At 38.5% G+C, this 23379-nt stretch overlaps 1 protein-coding gene across 2 annotated transcripts in view; it reads left to right on the top strand.

Annotated features, from left to right (window-relative positions):
* ACSS3 (acyl-CoA synthetase short chain family member 3) overlaps positions 1 to 23379 on the top strand; it is a 178983-nt gene that overhangs the window by 10283 nt on the left and 145321 nt on the right. For both annotated transcript variants that reach the window (XM_086398883.1, XM_086398884.1), the window contains exon 2: positions 20296 to 20440. In XM_086398883.1, coding sequence (XP_086255009.1) covers positions 20296 to 20440 — 145 coding nt within the window. The remainder of the gene's footprint in view (positions 1 to 20295; positions 20441 to 23379) is intronic.

The following is a 23379-nucleotide window of genomic DNA, read 5'->3' on the forward strand; positions in this document are numbered from 1 at the left end:
GTGGACAGACCTTGATACATAACATATGTTAAGTGCAGGGATGAGTTTTTTCCCCAAGGAATCATATTGCATCCATCTCTCTTGTTTCTAAGATGAATATCTTATTTTTGAAATCCAGTACAAGAACCATGAACTGTGGGCTCTCTCACTAACCTGTGTTATTCCATAGGTGTTGCCAAACTTTAGGGAACAAATAATCTGAAAATGTTAAACCTTCCTTTGAGTGTCTAAGGGATGAGCCACAGCAATATCTGAAGAGTCTGTAATAGATTGAGAAGAAAACACACATGACTGTTCTCTAGCACATGACTGAGTTATTCATTCTTTTCTGTAAGACTGAGGAATGCGTTTCAATAATGATAATAACAGTAATAACAATCATGGCGATACAACAGAAATCACTGTGGAGCACTTGTGCCGAGTCAGACTCTATGCTAATACTATATGTGTACTTTGAATCCTTCTGACACCCTATGAGATACATATAATGCATTTTTATGACTGTGTAAACTGAAGGACAGAGCGATTAAATGACTTGTAATATAGTGGTAGACTTAATTTTTCACACCCGTTGGGTCACACTGTAAGAGCCCAATTTCTGTAATGAATTGTGACTACACTCTTTAAAACGTCTTTTGCCTGATTGTCACATGACTGTACCTGGAAAGTACAAAGGAATGAGAGCAATGTTTGAATTAAAAACATTTTTTAATCAGAGATGTAACTTCCCTTCTCTCATTTGTCACTGATGTTTCTATGTGTCTTCCATTTTCTTCTCTCATTTTAGTGGAATTTAAATCTTCACTATTTTCCCAGAGTCAACTTGTACCTGTCTTCTTGGTAAATGGTTCTTTCCTAAAAAGCCTATCACCTTGAATCTTATTTCCCTTTAAACTAGTTTGGCAAAGAATGTTCAATTCCCATTTGCATTTGGTCACTATACATCCACTATGTAAGCTCATCCTCCACTGATACTTTTCTTTACCAGTAGCTTAAAAGATCACAGCTAGGTGACAGAGGGCAGGGGTCAGGTCTCAGTCATCTTTGCTGTCTCTACCGTGGAATGCACCTGACCTTGTATATGTCTGTCAAACTATTTCAGGTTTAAGAGTTGTATCCATGTCATTTTACCAGATTGTCATGTTTTAGTCACCTTATTTAGTAAACATATTAGCAGATAAGCAAAAGAAAACTCACTGTTTAAAAGTAATAAAAGACAAATACCATATGATCTTACTTATGTTGTTTAGTCACTAAATCATGTCTGACTCTTTGAGACCCCATGAACTGTAGCCCATCAGGCTCCTCTGCCCATGGGATTTCCCAGGCAAGAATATTTGAACTGGGTAGCCATTTCCTCCTCCAGGGGATCTTCCTGACCCAGGGATCAAACCCATGTCTCCTGCATTGCAGGTAGATTATTGACCACTAAGCCACCAGGGAAGCCCTGATCTTGCTGCTGCTGCTGCTGCTGCTAAGTCACTTTAGTCGTGTCCAACTCTGCGACCCCATAGACGGCAGCCCACCAGGCTCCCCCGTCCCTGGGATTCTCCAGGCAAGAACACTGGAGTGGGTTGCCATTTCCTTCTCCAATGCATGCAAGTGAAAAGGGAAAGTGAAGTCGCTCAGTCGTGTCCCACTCTTAGCGACCCCATGGACTGTAGCCCGCCAGGCTCCTCCATTCATGGGATTTTCCAGGCAAGAGTACTGGAGTTGGGTGCCATTGCCTTCTCTGAAGCCCTGATCTTATATGTAAATTCTAAAAACCATAACAAACAACAAAACAAAACAAAAACCAGGCTCACAGATGCTGAGAACAGATTGGTGGTTGTCAGAGATGGAGTTGGGTGCAGGTGAAATGGGTGAGGGGCATCTTAAATACTTAAGTACTTGCTTGAGTGTGTTAAAGCATTACAGAACACAAATATATATTATTACAGTAAGAATAGCACCAGTAATATTCCTTACCATAGTTTTTTGGTGACATGTTTGCTGACCTGTTATAAAAGTGGAGTTTTTTTTGGTGCTGCTGCTGCTGCTAAGTCGCTTCAGTCGTGTCCGACTCTGTGTGACCCCATAGACGGCAGCTCACCAGGCTCCGCCGTCCCTGGGATTCTCCAGGAAAGAACACTGGAGTGGGTTTCCATTGTCTTCTCCAATGCACAAAAGTGAAAAGTGAAAGTGAAGTCTCTCAGTCGTGTCGGACTCTGCGACCCCGTGGACTGCAGCCTACCAGGCTCCTCCGTCCTTGGGGTTTTCCAGGCAAGAGTACTGGAGTGGGGTGCCATTGCCTTCTCTGTTTTTTTTGGTTCTAGAACTTATTAATTCTTAATCTGTTTGTTCCTTCTTTTATTCTTCCTTTCTTTCTATTGTTCACTCATTAATGTTTACTGAATGGTCATCTAGGCCAGGCACTATTCCAGGTGCTGAATAAGAGTCCAAGTAGAGTATAACGTTGAGGAGTGATTTCATACATCAAAGGGAAAAAGTGTTTTTGCTTGTAATAAGATAGCTTTCATTTTCCTATTTAATAAAAGGAGAGTAATCATGGGTGATATGGACTATCGAGTTATTTTCTGAAAATACGGGTAATAAAATTTGCTTTATTTTGCAATCAAGTCTACTCTGAATTACCTTTGACCATTGAGGTGTGAGTAACTAGAATATACAGGCTCACATCATGGTGATCCGTGGCCATTTTCTAACTAAGAAATCCTTTGATACATAAAATAATCAACCAATTTTAATTTTATCCCTTTGTGTAGCTTCTCATTTTCTGCCAGAAGTGCTAACACCCAGGAAAGTGAGGAAAAGACAAGTAACACAAAAAGAATAAAGAGAAATAATGGGCTTTGTTAGCATCAGCTAGATAATGAACTCTTGGATAATTGAGCAGGCTGCACTGCATTCAAGTTTCAAATTAACGAAATGTGAATGGAAAATGTTTAATCTATGATATTATATGTAGACAGTGAGGGAATGGGCAAGGATAAAGCAAAGACAGTTTTTGACCTTGTTAGATTATTTTGAGGATAAGACTAGGGGAAAAGACAATAACAATTTTGTCTACTTTTCTTAATGTTTTAATTTACACTCAATGGTATCTGGTTGGTTAAGTTGGCTTTAGTTTCCAGCTGTGTGTTAAGGTTGTTTTGGCAAGAGTAAAGGTGGGAAATTGGAAGAGATTTAGTGGGGTTTAATTAAAAGAGCAGAGATTTTATCATCCAAAAGCCTTGGTTTGAGACATAGATTTTGAATAACTTTTCATTGACATTTCTTATTCAAAAGTAATTCTGACTGAAATTTAGGTTTATGCTTTTTTTTCCCCAGAAAGATGCAGTGTTACTTTAAATTTTAATTGTGTAAACTCAGGAAAGCCAGAATAGATGGAATATCAATTATAGTTCAATATCTAATCTCATATGTATCTTGGTATAGTTGGTATATTTCCCTTCAGTCTTTCATTTTCTTTTTAAGTTTTTATTTTGGAATAATTATAGACTCATAAGAAGTTGCAAAAATAGTACGAGGAGGTCATTTATATCCACCACTTAGCTTCCTCCAATGGCAACACCTTACATGACTATAGTAAATTATCAAAACAAATTGACATTGGTTCAATACAATTAACTTGACCAACCAACTTACTCAGATTCACCAGGTTTTGTTTTGTGTATGTGTTGTGCTTTTAAAAAATCTAGTATCTATTTCTCTTTGTCAGTTTGTTTGACTCTCTACTGTTTTTCTTACAGAGAAATAGAATTATAAAAACATAGAACTTTAGAGTTATACTGTTATATTGTTTGATAGCTTATTTTCCCAGTTGGAGTAAGTTGTGGTTTTTTTCATACCTCTGTTCTTCTATTCCGTGATTTTTATGTATGCAGAATATTTAAACATACTGGGTGAATGTAAAATTATTTTTTTCACAATCCCTTCCTGTTGATTTTGAGGTGGTTTCTCTTTACTTGCAAGAATACTTTCTTCTTTGGAGACAGCATTCTAAAGATCTCTGTGTCTCTGTGTCTGACTGTCTGTCTGTCTCTGTTTCTTTCCTTCCTTCTTGCAGATGAATTCTTAGATTTCTGAGTCAAAGAGGAATTATACGCTTTCTGATATATATTGTCAAAATTTTTCTCCAAAAATATTAGTAAATATTGTAAGGCTCCACAGCCTTTTTCCTTATGAGATATTTAGAGAATAAATAAAGATAATAATTTAGTGGACTGAACATTGGGTGTTTTAAGATCTTAATATTGTGTCACATTTGTTTCAGATCATTTTATTTTAAGAAATAAAACAAAATTGATGCTCCCTGTGTATCTCCCCCAATTATATAGTCTTTATAGAAACAATCTCAGAATAATTTAGAAGTCTCAATGGGAAGAAAAGTTCTTTTTAGACATTCTAAAATGATTGATTGTATTCTTCCTCTTTAATAAGAGCTTGTATAGACCATTTCTCTGCGGACATGAGCTAAGTGTGTAGAATGAGTTAATAAATGTGGTGTCTGTCTTCTGGGAGCCTCAACTGTAGAGGACAATTTCCTCAGAACATTGCAGTGTCATTCTGCCTGAGTTATAGCCTTAACGAGAAAGAAATGGATAGCTAGGATGAAGACGTAATGTGAACGTAGAAAAAATACAGCCCTGAAGTCCTCAGGTTTAGAGCACATTAGTTTCAATCCTCTACTTTCCCTCTCTCTTCTTCCCATTTCTCCCTGCTGCTGCTGCTGCTGCTGCTGCTGCTAAGTCGCTTCAGTCGTGTCCGACTCTATGCGACCCCATAGACTGGGCTGCCCCGTCCCTGGGATTCTCCAGGCAAGAACACTGGAGTGGGTTGCCAGTTCCTTCTCCAATACATGAAAACCAGAGCAAAATAATACCGTGTCATCAAATTGGCTTTTTCTTCCCTTGGGTGCTAGGGTTGCTCTTTCTTTCTTTCTATCCTTTCCTTTTTTCTATCACGTCATCACGTTCTTTCTTTATCACGTCATCACTATCATCAGGATTAAATGCTAAAAGGCATCTTCTCTTTCTTCGATCAGTACAGGTTGGCATTGGAGAGTGTGCACCCTCTTCGGCCCCCTCTGATTTTCTGGATGGTTCGGAGATTTCAGGGTTACCTGCTTAAGGTCTCCATGCGCATCCTGGTCTGTAGGTCTGGTTTTCCAGGAACCTGCTCTGATTTGGAGTTCTGTTCCTTATGAGCTCATCGTGATCTGTTTCTGAGTTGGTTGACTGAGTTGGTTGACAGGTTGCTCCTGAGTGCCCTAAGTAGTTCTCTTGAAAAGGGCTGACTGATAAAGTTAACTTTCCTTTAGAATGTACTTTTAAATATATATTTATTGAGGATTATATTTATATTTTAATAAATTTATGCTTTGAAATGTTAATATCTTGATCTTAACTTTTACATTTGACCTTTAACTTTACTTAATTTTGATTTTAGCTTTTCCTTTTTTGAATTGAGTTGAATCCTACTCCCTTTTGCTTCAATTCTTCATTTTTCCTGCATTTCCTCTAGAATAAAAATAAAACAAGCAAGATAAAATTGTGTCCTCTTCTTCTGCTTTGAATTTAGCTGCCAGGCATGACTCACAACCTAGGGCTCTTTAGGATCACTCATTCATGCCTTTTCTGTCTATTGACAATGGATCCAGTTCAGATAACAGGTATTGATTTCTTGAAGGCCTTTCTTTTTACTCTTTTTCCTGTTGGCTGCATTTCTCACTACTGGCAGTTCTCTCTGTTTTAATCCGAGATGATCTGGCAAGGGTGTAGATCATTATTTCATGTCCTTTCATGCTGAGGTGGGACAGTTTGTGGCGAAAGCTGGTAGACTGGGGCCAGGTTCTGAGTGTATTTACTAGTGTGGACATTATCAATAGGGCTAAAGAGCACCTCTCACTTTATGTTAGGTTTCTCTGTTAAAATATTGTCCTATAGAGAGATGTGCTTTCTAGCTTCTTTTACAAACACAATATCCTTAGTGGTTAAATGAGCATGAGGTTATTATGCTGCCCCAAGTAAGCAATTACCCAATTTGGAGGGTTTCCTGGAACAGTCAGTTGATACTGTCCAAGGCCAAGTACCTGTAACTTAGATGAGATGTCACAGTGTGAGAAAAGCAATATGATGCCCTCTTAAAAATGCTTAAAGCCTTCTCTGTGTCCAATAGTAGTCTTTTGAGCTAGTCGTTGTTTTTGCTGAGCAGTTACCTCATGAAACCCTTATTCTTATTTGTGTTAATGTGTCAGAAGAGTGCTATTTCAATATACATTCATTCACACTTGCAGCATTAATTTAAAAATAATAATTGAGCATTTGCAATATGCCATTAATGTGGCTCAGAGGGTAAAGCGTCTGTCTACAATGCGGGAGACCTGGGTTCAATCCCTGGCTCGGGAAGATCCCCTGGAGAAGGAAATGGCAACCCACTCCAGTACTCTTGCCTGGAAAATCCCATGGACTGAGAAGCCTGGTAGACTACAGTCTATGGGGTCACAAAGAGTCGGACATGAATGAGTGACTTCACATTAATGAGCTAGCACATGGCCTGTGCCCATAGGACGTGGTATCTAGTGAGGGTACAAGAATTACTCAAATTAGCATACAGACATGGAAAACTGGAAATTCTTCACATTTTCCCTGGCGTCGGAAAGTATTGGGTTCTAGTCTGCAATGTGTTAGTTTGATAATTCTGGGAAGCTTTTTGACCTCTTTAAGCCTCATTTCTCATCTGTAAGATAGATATAATATTGTCTTTCTCAAGGGATAGCGCATGGATTAAATGCTTTACCAAACTCGGTTTAAACGACCAAACTCAGAACCTGGCCCATTATGGGTAATTAACAAAATGCTATTCCTTCTCTTACTTCAAAAAGTATTTATTTTTCTTTTTTATTTCAGGTCTCCCTTAAAGAGAACATAAACCTGATACCCAGAGATGATAAGACCTCAGTTTTCTTTGATACACCCTTCTTCCTACTTTAAGCTCCTTTGATTTGTTTCTACACTTCACCACCTTTTTTTCTTTTTTTTTTTTACTTCCTGTGATTTTCTAGGCTAGTCAATAGATCCGAACTGATTATCTTTCCTTGTTTGCCTCCCACTGTGACCTGAAATCCCATCCTGAACAGGGCATTCCCTTTAAAAGGCCTCCCCTTCCTTGACAAGGTATTCCAGGCCTTTAAGGTAAGGCTTCCACGGGTCTTTCTTGCCTTAGCTCTTGTTATGCTCCCACCCCAAACACACATCTCTTCTTTCCGCAGCACTGATGCACTTGTAAAACAGAACCTGAACTTTGCCCTGTTTTTCACTTTCCCACTTGCCAGTGCCATTAAAAAACAAACAGTATTTCCACTGGTGTTCTGTCCTTCTCCCCTCAGCTACCTTCAGGTTTTGCCCTTCTCTTTGAATACAATCCAGCTGAAAGATCGGCATAAATAAAGAGATACTTCTCTTCACATCATAAAGTCTTACCTTGTTGTCTGTTTTCCAAGTCCTCTTTTCTCTTACACTCCTGCGTCCACTGAAAGGTGGCCTCAGGCCTCATCACTCGACCCAGATTCTCTTCCAAATATTCATCAGTGTCAATTTATTGCTTAATTCTACGTATTGACTTCAAGTCCTTACCTTGTTTGATCTCTCTTTAGTATTTGACTCTGGGGACCATCTCTACCTCTGAAATTCCCCATGGCTCTGTTGTCCAGGATGGTAGCCTATAGCCACACGTGGTTACTGAAATTTGTTTAGTTAGAATCAAATAAAATTTAATTTACATAGCTAATATGGCTCTTGAGTATTTGAAAGGTGGTAAGTGTGACTGAGGAACTACATTTAAAATTTTTTTTTTTTAATTTGTGTTTTAATTAGTTTAAATTTAGCCAGCCACTTGGGGCTATTCTGTTGAGCAGTGGAGATATAGTACAGTTGCATCATCACAGAAATTTCTGTTGGACAGGGCTTCTCTGGAGTAAAGATTGGCAGAATTTTTCTTTAAGGGGCAAAATGGTAAATATTTGGCTTTTCACGCTAGATAGGCTTCATTGCAACCACTTAATTCTACTGTTGTCAAACAAAAGCAGCTACGGAAAATATATAAACAACTATGTGTGACTGTGTTTCAATAAAGCTTTATTTATACAAAGAAGTGGTGGGCCAGATCTGGCATGTGGCCAGAATTTGCTGACCCTTCTCGAGCCCTGGTTTCACTTCCTAAAACATTTTCTTTTCATTCTTCTGTATTTCTCAGATCTCTCCTTCCTTTCCATCTTTATCATCCCAGTACTTGATTACTGCAAAAAATCTCATTAGTCCCCTCTCCTGTTCCTGCTGCAGTTCATTGTACCCACTGGCACAGAACTGTTCTTTCATAATTCATCGAAGTCATGTCATCACTTGTCAATGTATGTAGTGATGGTAATCACCTCATAGGGTTATTGAAAGGGGTCAATGAAATGTGTATAAAATTGTACTCATGGTGGATTTAGATTTCTCTCACATTAACTTATCCACATAGAATAGTGTTTGTGACCCAGCGTGTGACATCCTGACATCCAGTTCCAGCTTGTCGGACTTCACTATGGACCAGACATAGGCCACATAAACTCTGTGTACCTCAGTTGCCTCATCTGTAAAATGGGGATATTAGTATACACATAACATTTTTGGGATAATTAAATTAATTTGTATTAAATGCTCATAGTATTATGTTGATATAGAGTAAGGGCGATGTAGTTGGTTTTCATTTTATTTTTCTAGTTTCATAGGTGATTGAAGAAAGACTTAGATATGTTAATATGTCTGCATTCATGCAACTTGTAAATGACATGTCTGAGATTTGAACTCTGGTCTTTTGACCTTAAAGCCCAGGCTTACTACATTCATTTCAACATCCACCACTCCTTACACATGTCCATGGTTGGAATTAATCTCTTTTTGCTGTGCTTTCATCATACTTGGTTTGTACTTCTGTCAGGAAATTTGCCACATTTTGCTTCTTATTATAGTTATTGCAAATTAGTCTGCCTTTCAGCGTAGAGAACATGTACCCAGTTATACTTTTTCCCCTTCCTTCACAGTCTCAGCTAATCAACAACAGATTATTTATTGTTAAAATTTTCGGATAGAAAAATGTTTTAAAAGTATTATTGACAGTTAATAGAGGAGACTGTAATCAGCTGTAGTCGTCTTAAAAAATAATGAATTATTATAAAAATTATATGTTTATTATTATTTTAGTTTATAGATTCAGTATTTCCGTATACAGATAACTAAATGTATTCACCATCATCAAATTGTTTTCAGTATGTTGCTTCTGGTTTATTTAATTTTTGAAAAAGAGCTTGGAGTTTCTTTTTTTCCCCTGAAACTATGATGAAATGAAGACCCCCATAGGAGATCTTCAAAGAAGGAAATTATAATTTGATCCAAGGAAGAAAGCTCATATCAGAAGGTAAATTATAAGTTAGACTTTCCAGTTATTTAGTAATGAAAATTTACAGAGTAGAGAAATCAGTAGTTGAGTATATAGAGAGGGTTACAACATTGTCACCACTAAATATGGTTTTGCTGGAGGAAGCTTTCAATAGTTATTTCATGGAAACTGAAATATTGTAGTTTGTGAAAGAGTTTCATAGGCCACCCTGTTAAAAGCATTGCTTTATTAAATGTTATTCTTGGCATGGGAGGCAGTGGTAGAATTGAGAGGAACATTTTAGACTTTACTGATTTAACTTTTCATTGCTGGATAATCAGATTCACAGAATAAATTTCCATCAATTTCCCCTTCTGAAACAAGGATTATTATTTTTTTGAGTGTCAGAGTTTCTTTTTCCTTTTGTAATGTTTGAAGATTGACTTAATAAATACATCCTTAAAAAGGAAAGTTAGCCTTAAACAAAGGGAAGGGTGGTGGTGATGAGAACTGATGGGAACAGAAGAATCATATACACATTTGCCACTAGCTCTTTCTGGCTTCAAGAGATCAAGACCATGAAACTTGTTAGGCTCCCTGCTTCTGAAAAAAATTTCAGACATCCATCCACAGTCACCACCTTAGCTCATGGTGTGGGCCAAGTACACACTCCAGTCTAACTCATATGATGAAAAAGCTGAAGTCAAATACACCATTGGCTAGAATCAGCTATTAGGAACGACAGGGAAGACTCAGGGTAAGCTGAAGTGAAGAAACAGAAGAAGAATACAACTCAAGGCAGATTTTTTCTGAAGAGCTAAGTCTAAGATTTTATGCCAGATATAAGCTAGCAGGGGTTGATGAGAAAGAGGCAAAGAAAAGTAGTAAATTGTCTTCAGGAAATCTAGAAGGAATTTCAAGATGTTTCTTCTCTCCAGAGCCCCCCTTAGTCCTGCCTTTGTGAGCTCAGACACTGATAATAGCTCATCTCTGACTTCTTTTCAAGGAATCTAACATTACTGCTACAGAATTACACTAGCTGAGATTTCTCCCATTTTGTTTGTCCTAGAATTCATTCCACTGGCTCTTAAATTATAAAATAGGACAATTTTTAAAGCTAGTTTGCATTTGTGAAAGTGTCTAGATCTCAAGATTTGTATCAGGATAGATTAAGTCATCCTGCAGGAATAAACAGCCCTCAAATCTCTGTGTTTTAAAATAGCCCAGGTGTATCTCACTCATATTACAGGTTTATTTTGGGTTACCCAGGAGATTCGCTCCATGTCATCCATCCTAACTCAGGGATATAGGCTGATAGTGCAGTTCCATTTGGAGTATCCTTGTGGCAGGGAGGAGGAGAAGTTGTCAGCTTGCATTTGCTCTTGAAGACTCCGTATATTACCTCTCTTGCCATTTCATGGGCCACAGCAAGCCATGCAGTTATACTTCATTTCAAGTGGATATGAAAGTGCAGTCCTACAAGTGCTTGGAATGAGGACAGCCAAAATCATAGTGGACAGCAGGAATAATGACACAAATTTATGACAGATATCTTTATGTGATTTCAAGGTTCTATCTAGCTATTTATTATTGACTCTTCAGCTGCTTGAGGTTAATTCTGGTGAAAAAAAATAAAAAGAACAAAGTTTTTATGGCCCAAATTTTGGTTTCTTTTTTTTTTTTCATTTAAATATCTTTAAGAAATTTTATTAAACAATAATCAGATAATTTTTATTTTGTACTTGACTCTAAAATATTTAAGTCATTCAAATACAGCTGTTAAATTCTTACAATCATTTTCCCAGCTGCTTTGTATTTTTCACTTCCTAAAGTTTAGCTGGAACTGGGGACGGTGAGATGGGAAGAGGAAACACATCTGTAATGGCTATTTAATAAGCTATGCTCTGTGGCTAAATAAATATACATATAGTTATAAAGACTCTCATTCTTTTAAAATTAAATAATATCAAAATTTGGTTTACCTACAGTATCCAGTAAGCACAGAAACATTTTATATTACCTGAATTCAGAAACACATGGCACCAAACAGGGGACCACAAATATGCAGGAACAGAATAATAAACTGAGTTTAGATGTTATCATATATGTAAGCAATGCTTCTTTTTTACCAGAAGAATATTTAAAAAAGATGTTTTTGTTATAAAATTTTTTTACTAATGGTAGCTATGCTGATTACAGAGTTGAGATTCAGTCAAATCAGGAGAAAAGCCATCTAGACAAATTATTTAAAGTTATTTAAATATATTTATTTTTTGGGGCTCCAAAATCACTGCAGATGATGACTGCATCCATGAAATTAAAAGGCGCTTACTCCTTAGAAGAAAAGTTATGACCAACCTAGATAGCATATTCAAAAGCAGAGACATTACTTTGCCAACAAAGGTTCGTCTAGTCAAGGCTATGGTTTTTCCTGTGGTCATATATGGATGTGAGAGTTGGACTGTGAAGAAGGCGGAGCGCTGAAGAATTGATGCTTTTGAACTGTGGTGTTGGAGAAGACTCTTGAGAGTCCCTTGGACTGCAAGGAGATCCAACCAGTCCATTCTGAAGGAGATCAGCCCTGGGATTTCTTTGGAAGGAATGATGGTAAAGCTGAAACTCCAGTACTTTGGCTACCTCATGCGAGGAATTGACTCATTGGAAAAGACTCTGATGCTGGGAGGGATTGGGGGCAGGAGGAGAAGGGGACGACAGAGGATGAGATGGCTGGATGGCATCACTGACTCGATGGACGTGAGTCTGAGTGAACTCTGGGAGTTGGCGATGAACAGGGAGGCCTGGCGTGCTGCGATTCATGGGGTCACAAAGAGTCAGACACAACTGAGTGACTGAACTGACTGAAATATATTTAAATCATCTATTCAATATATAAATACATGCTCATGAAAATTAAATAACACAGGAAGTATTTATCATATAAAAATATAGACTATCCCTTGTCCATTCTGTCCCTCAACTTTCTCTTACGCAGAGTTTACCACTGTTAATATTTTCCTGTCCATTTTTCTAGACTTCTTGTGCTTTTATGCAACACAGAGATGAACATGTATGCAACTTGCTATGGCTATGTTAAAAGTACATTTTGTATGTGTGTGTGTGTCTGTATGCATATTCCTAAATTGCTGAACTAATTTACTTGGTCACCTACTTTATGTGAGAATGCCAGTTTCTCTTTACTATCACCAACAGTGTGTATACTATATTTTTTATACCAGTTGGCTCAGACGATAAAGCCTCTGCCCACAATGCTGGAGACCTGGGTTCAGTCCCTGGCTCGGGAAGATCCCCGGGAGAAGGAAATGGCACCCCACTCCAGGACTCTTGCCTGGAAAATTCCATGGATGGAGGACACTGGTGGGCTATAGTCCATGGGGTCGCAAAGAGTCGGCGTGACTGAGAGACTTCACTTTCACTTTCAGTGTAGAAAAATGACTTCTCATTATTGTTTTAATGTTCATTTTTCTGATGTTTGTAGGACTGAGTACCATTTTTATGCTTTTTAGCTATTATATTTTTCCTCTGTGGATAGTGTGCTGAAATTCTTTGTCTATTAGATTTAAATTTTTTTTTTTCTTATTGACTCATAGGAGCACTTTGAATATTACTGAAGTTGCAAATGTACCTTTCCCCTTGTTAGTTAGGGCTTCCTAGGTAACTCAAATGGTAAAGAATCTGCTTGCAGTGCAGGAGACCTGAGTTTGATCCCTGGGTTGGGAAGATCCCCTGGAGAAGGGAATGGTTACCTACTCCAGTATTCTTGCCTGGAGAATTCCATGGAGAGAAGAGCCTGGCGGGTTACAGTCCATCAGGTCCCAAAGAGTTGGACACGACTGAGCAACTAACACATACTTACTTGTTAGTTATGTTGAGAATATGCCCTCCCCACCCTCCCCACACCTCGACTTTATCTTGTCTTCTATTTTATGCACACATAAACACATAATACACACACACACACACACACACACGCACACACACACGCACATACACCCAAATGTGCTCATCTGAGTGTGAGGTATAGCAGGTAGCTGAGTGGAGAACATTTCAAAATCCAAGTAAGGATCCATATTCACTCATCAGTGGATGCAGGTTTTGATTGCTACAGTCCTTCTTTCTATAATTTTTCAGGGAGAAGAGGGAATTGCCAGGTGGCAGTGGTATACAAAGTTTCTGGGCCTCTTGGAAGTTATGTAGAGCATTGTTCCTATTTTACAGGTCTTAAATCTTCAGGACAATTATGCATGCAGAGATTATACTTGTTTCAGAAAGACTCTAGAAAGGTAAACTTTTGCATGATGCATGTGAGTGAGTGTGTTTGATTATTATTAATTTTCCATCTAAACACCAGTGACCCATTCTTTATTCCTACCTCCCTCTGATCTGGGAGTTATTTCAGAGCTTTATTAAAAGAGAGGTTTTCTGATAAGTGTTTGTATTTCCTGCTTAGTATTTATAGGTTCCTTATGAATGTATTCTGTGGTAGGGCTGTATACATTTTTCTGCTCCTCCTTTTTTATTTTTTTATTTTAACTTAGCAGTATATAAAATGTCACAAATTCTATGGGTCTGCCATGTTTCTCATGATTTCTGGATTTACCAGTCATTGATCCTATCTGTTTTATAAATTAAAATTTTTTCCACTTTTCTGATCTAGTGGCAGCACCATTTTCTAGGGGTTCCATATTGATTTCAATTTTATTTTAGTTTTATATTTTCTCTCTTATTCAGGTAGATATGGCAATTTCAGATTGCTTCCAATTTTCTGCAGAAGAAATTCAGGGCAGGGGTTGGGTAGGATAAAGAATATGAAGTTTTTTCCTCTTTGCAGCAGGATTAAATCTGAGTTTAAAAAGAGAGCTATTCAAAGACTGTATTGGCAGAACATTCCAGAGGTTATGTCTAGGGGCTGTATATGCCTGATACAGATGCTGATGTCCATATATATATGTTCATACACACAAATATATGTGTGTTTCTGTGTGATACATGAAATACTAATAAATTTGGGAATATTGGAGCATCACAAATGAATGAAAACAGGATTAGTCAAAAAAAACGATGCTTGGCAATTTGTTGATGAATAAACAAATTTAACTGTACTGCCATATCAAAATATATATATATCTATATATATACACATATAACACATGTATCATAGTGCATGCCAAGTCATTTAAGCTGTGTCTGACTCTTTGTGACTCCATGGACTGGAGCCTGCCAGTCTTCTCTGTCCATGGGATTCTCCAGGCAAGACTACTGGAGTTGGTTGCCTTGCCCTCCTCCAGGGAATCTTCCTGACCCAGGGATCGATCCCAAGTCTATTGTGTCTCCTGTATTGGTAGGCAGGTTCTTTACCACTAGCACCACCTGGGAGGCTTATATATCATAATATAAGCATTAAAATATAATATATAACAGATTTTACACACAGATTATATATGTATATAAATATGTTAATAATACCTTTAAGACATCAGTATAAAAAAATTAAATCAGAAGAGAGTAATATGAATTATCTTAGAGGGGAAATTGTGATGGAAAATTGTGAATTTATTTGATGACATATGAATTTAAAATATTTTTCTGTTCAGATCAGAACAGTCGCTCAGTTGTGTCCGACTCTTTGCGACCCCATCAATCACAGCACGCCAGGTCTCCCTGTCCATCACCAATTCCTGGAGTTCACCCAGGTTCATGTTCATCGAGTCAGTGATGCCATCCAGCCATCTCATCCTGTGTTGTCCCCTTGTCCTCTTGCCCCCAATCCCTCCCAGCATCAGAGTCTTTTCCAATGAGTCAACTCTTCGCATGCGGTGGCCAAAGTACTGGAGTTTCAGCTTTAGCATCATTCCTTCCAAAGAAATCCCAGGGCTGATCTCCTTCAGAATGGACTGGTTGGATCTCCTTGCAGTCCAAGGGACTCTCAAGAGTCTTCTCCAACACCACAGTTCAAAAGCATCAATTCTTCGGCACTCAGCTTTCTTCACAGTCCAACTCTCACATCCATACATGACCACAGGAAAAACCATAGCCTTGACTAGACGAACCTTTGTTGGCAAAGTAATGTCTCTGCTTTTGAATATGCTATCTAGGTTGGTCATAACTTTCCTTCTAAGGAGTAAGCGTCTTTTAGTTTCATGGCTGCAATCACCATCTGCAGTGATTTTGGAGCCCAGAAAAATAAAGTCTGACACTGTTTCCACTGTTTCCCCATCTATTTCCCATGAAGTGATGGGACCGGATGCCATGATCTTCATTTTCTGAATGTTGAGCTTTAAGCCAACTTTTTCACTCTCCTCTTTCACTTTCATCAAGAGGCTTTTTAGTTCCTCTTCATTTTCTGCCATAAGAGTGGTGTCATCTGCATATCTGAGGTTATTGATATTTCTCCCGGCAATCTTGGTTCTAGCTTGTGTTTCTTCCAGTCCAGCATTTCTCATTATGTACTCTGCATATAAGTTAAATAAGCAGGGTGACAATATACAGCCTTGACGAACTCCTTTTCCTATTTGGAACCAGTCTGTTGTTCCATGTCCAGTTCTAACTGTTGCTTCCTGACCTGCATACAAATTTCTCAAGAGGCAGATCAGGTGGTCTGGTATTCCCATGTCTTTCAGAAGGAAATACCATAAATTAAAATTTGTGAATAAATTAAAATAATTTATAAATGTTAGACTTAAATTCAATATCCTATATAAAGAGCATTTAAAAATTGGCAAGGCATTGTGTTTAATACTAGTAGTCACATGAAGCAAAACTAAAACAGTTTTTTACTTCTAAAATTGAAGAAAATTGAGAACAGTCTGTGTTTAGAGTAGTGTGATAAAATGAACTTCCAGGTAATGCTGATGGTAATATAAATTGATTCAACATGTCCAGAAAGCAATTTGGTCATTTGGTGTGTGAAAGTGTGTGTGTGTATGTGTGTGTGTGATTGTAGGAATCTTGTTGGCATACATAATAAAAAGCAATGTGACCAATGTTTCTGTAAAAGAAACATCATCCTGGGATCATTTAAAATAATGACAGCATTGTGAAAAGCAATTTGCCACAATGCAAGGGAACTTTGTGCTTAAATAGTGCTGCAGAAGCTATTTTTGAACAGCAATTGAATGGGATATAATGCCTTGATTAAGCATGTTTTGAGAATTTTTCAGGTCATTGGAAAAAACTTATAATGTGTTCTTAAACAGAGGCAAAATATTTACATGTAAAAAAAATAAAAGAAAATACTCCATAGTAGATTTTCTGGAATTTCTACAGTGAGCATTAGTGATTTTAATAATCTGGGCTGACAAACCATTTAAAATCTCATAAATTTTTAGAAGGGGTAGTGAAGAGACAGCACATAGAAGGCATCCAGTTAATCTTTACTGAAATGATTTGATTTGAAATGAAATAAAATCTTGTATTAGTAGAGTAATCAGATCTTTGAGCTGTGAGGCCTTTTGCAGGTCACTTGGTCCCGTTATCTGCAGTAATCCAGCCCTTAAGTTTAGCCAGTTTATAGCAGTATATTCATTACCTGTAACCACCTCTGGAGCCACGCCAACATGTCACTCCATTCAACAGTTCTTGCTTATTATTGCTTGCAGGCCTTTCCTTCTGTTTGAATTTCTTTCCTGTCTGTCCCGAAGGGTGCCTTAAAATTCTTTAAATTTCTCTAAGGGCATACTTAAAAAAGAAAATGCTAGTGTGCAAATAATTTACATTTTAAGCCACCCAAAATTTGAAAATAATTGGAGGAAAAAAAAAAAAAACAAAGTTCTTTGAGTATAGGTGAATTTTGGGTGCCTTCTATATCTTGGCTATTGTAAATAATGATGAAGTGAACATAAGGGTGTATATATCTTTTTGAATTAATGCTTTTGTTTTCTTCTGGTAAATACCCAGAAATGGAATTGCTAGATTTTATGGTAGTTGTGTTTTTAATTTTTCGAGGTGCCTCCATACTGTTTTTCATAGTGGCAGAACAAATTTACATTCTGAGTAACAGTGCACAAGGGTCCCTAGGGTTGTTTTTTGATTAGATGACTTAATACACATGAAATATTGGTCTAGAGTAAGCTATTAATAAATATTACTTAGAGACTTTCATGACAAGGTGGACAAAATGTACTTTTTCCTATTCATTCCGTTAAATATAGCTAAAAACATAGGACATTATGTATAAAACACACATAAGAAGACTCTGAAAGGAAAAGAGAAGAAACCAGATCAGCTCAGATTTGGGACCGGAGAAATGACATGACACGTGAATTCCCCAAGTTTTCTTTTTTGCTTATATTATCCTAGACTGAGCGCTGGAGAAGGTGGCAATTCAGAAATGCCAATGGATGTAGAAAAAAAGTACCAGCAAATTTTCTCTTTGGATCCCTCCCCCCTACACCCAAAATAAAAAAGGGTAGGGAAGGGCAGCCTGCCAAGATGGGACTTCTTTGGACAGTCACCACCCTAATCCAGTCAAACAGTACAGCAAACTGGGATCCCCATCCCATCCTCACCAGTGAAAAGATGGTGAGGAATCTAGGCTTCTACTTTGCCAGGCTGTGTCAAGGGTACCCTAAACATTGCCAGCTCCCCTAGCGGTATCAGAAAAGGTTTTATCAGGAATCGGAACTTTCATTACAGCTGAGATAAAGAGGTAAGGAGGCTCTTGGCCCTGGCAGTGTCAGTGGAGTCCATGTGGGGAGTCTTAGTGAGGTACCATTCCCCCTGGATGGCAGGATGATGTAATGGAAGCCTAGTGGGAGCCTGGATGCCATTCCCCCTGGAGCTAGAATGATGTACTGGAAGCCTAGTGGGAGCCTGAACTTTGACCCTAGCTCAGTGGTAAGGAGGTCCTTCTTTGAGGCCTAATGAGGAGCTGGAACTTAAGCCTGAGTAAACGTTTTTTACTTTTCTCTTGATGTGTTAGTTAATTATGGCCATAATTATGCTTCATATCTCCACAAAAATCTGAGTCAGAAGATGCTTGCAAAGTCGCTTCAGTCGTGTCCGACTCTGCACAACCCCAGAGACGGCAGCCCACCAGACTCTGCTATCCCTGGGATTCTCCAGGCAAGAACACTGGAGTGGGTTGCCATTTTCTTCTCCAATGCATGAAAGTGAAAAGTGAAAGGGAAGTCGCTCATTCATCAGTTAATCTGTAGGTTGTCATGGGATCGGTATGACTGGAAATGTTGCTTTCAGATATCTATCTATCTGGCTGAGTTGGGCTCCTTGCTTCTTTCTGGGCTCTGCTTCCACCTGCAAATATTCATTCCGGGCTCCAGGCTGAAGAGGAGGCAGCAGGAATGCCTGGAGGCTCTCCTCCAGGAGAGGGTAGAGGTGCTGGAAAGCGAGCCTAATTATATCTGCTGTGTCAAGTGCTTTCAAGTAAGTGCATGCCTCTTGTCTGCTGATAGCCAAAGCAAGTCACATGGATGGCCCCAAAGTCAGGGGAAGTATTCTCCACTGATGAAAACGGAGGCAAGAGGAAGAAACAAAGTATTTTTAATAGAAGAGGCGAGGAGAAGAGACCGTGTTTTTGAACAAACGTGGAATCTGTTGCACTTGGCAATTCAGAATCATTGTGTTAATTACTCATTGTGCTGTACTGTAAGGTCATCATTTTCACCATCACTGATGCGTGCAACCTCATTTGATGCTGATTAAATGATCCCTCCTCCTACTGCCTTCTGTATCTGTTATTTCTTATTGCTGCCACTGTATCTATAGGTGTATTACCTGCTTCCTTTCACACAGGGCTATTTGAATGAGTACCTGATGGTGACACTCAGTTTTATAAGGGGACTTTTTATTGTTGCTTCAATATTTTCCTATTATTTTGCATTTTTATAATATTTGCTAGTCTGATGTTGGAACAAATGAACCATTACTATACTTGTATTTTTTATCTAACATTCTCTTCCTAAAAAAGTAGAAAATTCAATTCTCAGGGAAATGAGTTATATTTTCTTAAAAATTATCTCCATCTATCTACATTATATCTGTGTTTTCCAAGGGATGCACTCAGCAATTAAGAGATAAGGTAGTGAATTGAGAAGTTTAAAAAATTTATTAACCATATGTACATGTTGATTGCTTATTCAAATTATGAAGTGTCTCAAAATTCTGAAAAGAACTTACCTATACTTTGTGAAATTGGGGGTATTACATTTAATTGAAACAAATATATATCTTTCAAGGAATATAAATATTTCAAAGAAGAATTGATTTCTTTCCAGTAAGTCTGTCTTTTTATAGCAGAGACCCAGACTTCAGTCATGCATCTACTATTTGCCCTCTCAACTTTGTGCATCTGTGCTGCAGTTGGTTACAATTCATTTCATATAAAGTAGATTATTTTGGTGCTGTATACTCTGGTTTCATCCTAAGCAATAATATCCACAAAATTGTCACCTTGAAGTGAAGTGAGTGAAATGAAAGTCACTCAGTCGTGTCCGACTCTTTGTGACCCCATGGACTGTATAGTACATGGGATTCTCCAGGCCAGGATACGGGGTTGGGTAGCCATTCCTTCTCCAGGGGATCTTCCCAACCCAGGGACTGAACCCAGGTCTCCCACCTTGCAGGCGGATTCTTAACCGTCTGAGCCACAAGGGAAGCCCCCCTTGAAGTGCGAGGTATGTTTTCTTCTAGTGCACATGAAAATAAGCACATATTTATTAAAATCAAAATGTCACTTCTGTACCATCTTAAATAGTTTACAATCATCATTACTTGGTATAACATGCCTGGGAAAACACTGTTTTAAGGGCAGCTCGCCAAACTAGAACTACAGAAACCTAGTTAAGCAACGTTTATGTTTCGAAAAGAGTCATTCACTTTGACTTTCCAATTATTTTTCAGGTTTGTGGAAGGGATGCTGAACATTTGTTACAATGCCATCGATCGTCATATTGAAAATGGTAAAGGAGATAAGATTGCTATCATTTATGACAGTCCTGTTACAAACACTAAAGCCACTATTACCTATAAAGAAGTCCTGGAACAGGTAATATTATTAACTTTCTATACATGTTCTTTGGAAATCATACAGAAATTAATTTAAATAGCATACATTCTCATTGCATAGCCTTAATTCTCTTAGTTCATTGACATGTTATTGTACTTTTAGTGCACACTGTAAATAGATGTGTGTTTACTCACTTAAATTGTTTTTATTCTTTATATTTTACAGTACTAAAAGATACTCATTTTATTATTTTTAAACATTTTTATTGCATTATAGTTGCTTTACAATGTTGTGTTAGCTTCTACTGCATACAAAATGAATCAGCCATATATATAGAAATATCCCCTCCCTTTTGGATTTCCCTCCCATTTAGCTCACCAGGCTACACTGTATGTTCCCATCAGTTGTTTATTTTATGTATAGTATCAATCATGTAGCATTTCCCAGGTCGCTCAGTGGTAAATGCCTTAGACATGGGTTCGATCCCTAGGTGAGGAGAAGGAAATGGCAACCCACTCCAGTATTCTTGCCTGGGAAATCCCATGGACAGAGGAGCCTGGCTGGCTGAAGTCTATGGAGTTGCAAAAGAGTTGGTTGGATGTGACTTAGCAACTCAACGACAGCAAACATCAAAAGGCTATATGTATCAGTTCCAAACTCCCTGTTCTTCTCACCCCACCCCTTTCCCTCTTGATATCCATATGTTTGTTCTCTACGTGTATGTCTCTGTTTCTGCTTTGCAAATGAGATTATCTATACCATTTTTCTAGATTCTACATATATGCATTAACATATGATATTTTTTTCTCTTTCTGACTTCCCTCACTGTGTATGACACTGTCTAGATCCATGGAATTGGACAGAAATCCCAGAGATAAACCCACGCACATGTGGTCACTTAATCTATGACAAAGAGGGCAAGAATATACAATGGAAAAAAGACAGCCTCTTCAATAAGAGGCTGGGAAAACTGGAAAATTATATGTAAAAGAATGAAAATAGAACACTCCCTAACATCATACACAGAAATAAACTGGAAATGGGACCTTATTTTAAAGGAAGAGGTCAACGAATCTCTAATAGTGTGCTTTTACTGTCTCTGGCCTTCATTTTCCGTCCATGCTGGCATCACCTGGCCACTCTCTCCAACTCTTGTGCTGTTGGAGCGGTCCCCTCGCCTTCTGACTCACACATTGCCACCAAGATGACACTAAGATTTTCTTCCTAAGAAACGACTTATTACTCTACCCCCATGTACAAACCTCTTCTTTAAAAACTACTGTTATTTAGAGAGCAGAATCTGGATTCCTGTGATGTATAAGACACTTTGGAATCTGATCCCAGCCTCCCTCCAAGCTTCATTCCCCAATGCTCTTGGCCATGAATACAACTCTTTTTCACCCTAGATGTCCTTACACTCCCTCAGGCACTCCTGGCCCTTTAAAGGTCTTTGTACATGCTCATTCATTTCCCTTATTCGCTCTTTTTTAGGTTTTTTTTCCCCCCATCTGGGTGGTTCTCAGGTGAATCATGATATTGGCAGATAAGTTATGAGATTCTTTTCTTCCAATATTAGGGTAGAAATGAGATGTCCTAAGTAATTATAAAAGTATTTGGGTTGCTTCCATGTCCTGGATATTATAAACGGTGCTGCAATGAACATTGGGGTACACGTGTCTTTTTCAATTCTGGTTTCCTCAGTGTGTATGCCCAGCAGGGGGATTGCTGGATCATAAGGCAGTTCTATTTCCAGTTTTTTAAGGAATCGCCACACTGTTCTCCATAGTGGCTGTACTAGTTTGCATTCCCATGGGAGAGGGAGAGGGTGGGATGATTTGGGAGAATGGCATTGACACATGTATAATATCATATATGAAACGAGTCGCCAGTCCAGGTTCGATGCACGATACTGGATGCTTGGGGCTGGTGCAGTGGGACGACTCAGAGGGATGGTATGGGTAGGGAGGAGGGAGGAGGGTTCAGGATGGGGAGCATGTGTATACCTGTGGTGGATTCATTTTGATATATGGCAAAACCAATACAATATTGTAAAGTTAAAAAATAAAATAAAAAAAAAAGTATTTGGGTATTGTGGACTGAAGGAGACTTATTCTTGCTCTGGGGAAGGGCTTTTATTTGTTAGTGATTTGAAGGGAGGTAGACTGGAGGGCAAGGTTTCCCGGCCTTGACACTGTTGACGTTTTAGGTCAGGTAGTTCTGTTGTGGGGAGCTGTCATGGACACTGTAGGGTTCTTAGCGGCATTTCTGCTCTCATTCATTACTTGCACCCCTTTCCCAGTCGTGATGACCAAAAATGTCTGCAGGTATTGCTGAAATCTCCCATGTAAATGCCTTTACTTTTATATGGAGGGTTTTTGAATCACATTCTTTTATTTTGCTTTTTTTTTTTTTAAACTCATGTAGAATTTCCATGCAAGTTTTAGAGTATTTGGTCAACTCCCCCTGGCTCTCTGAAATAATATCCTTTGGCACCATCTTTGTTTCTGTTTAGCCTTCTAAGGGATTTCAAACAAAGCAACTGAGAGAAAACTATTACTGCCCCAGTCCCGAGTTGCTGCAAGCAATAAAGGGAGGAAACAAGGAGGCTTTGCAGCCTGGCTACAGCAACAAATTCTACCTCCAGCTCACTGGAACATAAGAGGAATTTATGAAAAGTGAAGACCCCAAGGGAGAAGGGGTAGCAGTGAAGAGTTAAGGAGAAGCCACAAATTGCCTAAGAAGTAGAGCTGCTGACTTGACTTCTAGACTGCCAGAGAAAGCGCACTGGTTGGCTAACTAGGTTACACGCCTCCAGTCCCGGGCAGCTGGGAGGAACTGTCTTGTCTTTTCATTTCATAGCAGGAATAGGGCCTTGCCTCTTTCTGGGACTCATACTAGGGAAATTCCAGTCTAACAAGAGAGTTCAAATACTGGGCAGCTGACTACAGAAAAAAAGAAAATAATGTTGCAAATACAGT

The sequence above is a fragment of the Bos grunniens genome, chromosome 5, assembly GCF_055505025.1.
Source record: "Bos grunniens cultivar Pamir isolate PY7600 chromosome 5, Bosgru_T2T1.0, whole genome shotgun sequence".
In the NCBI taxonomy this organism is placed as follows: Eukaryota; Metazoa; Chordata; class Mammalia; order Artiodactyla; family Bovidae; genus Bos; species Bos grunniens.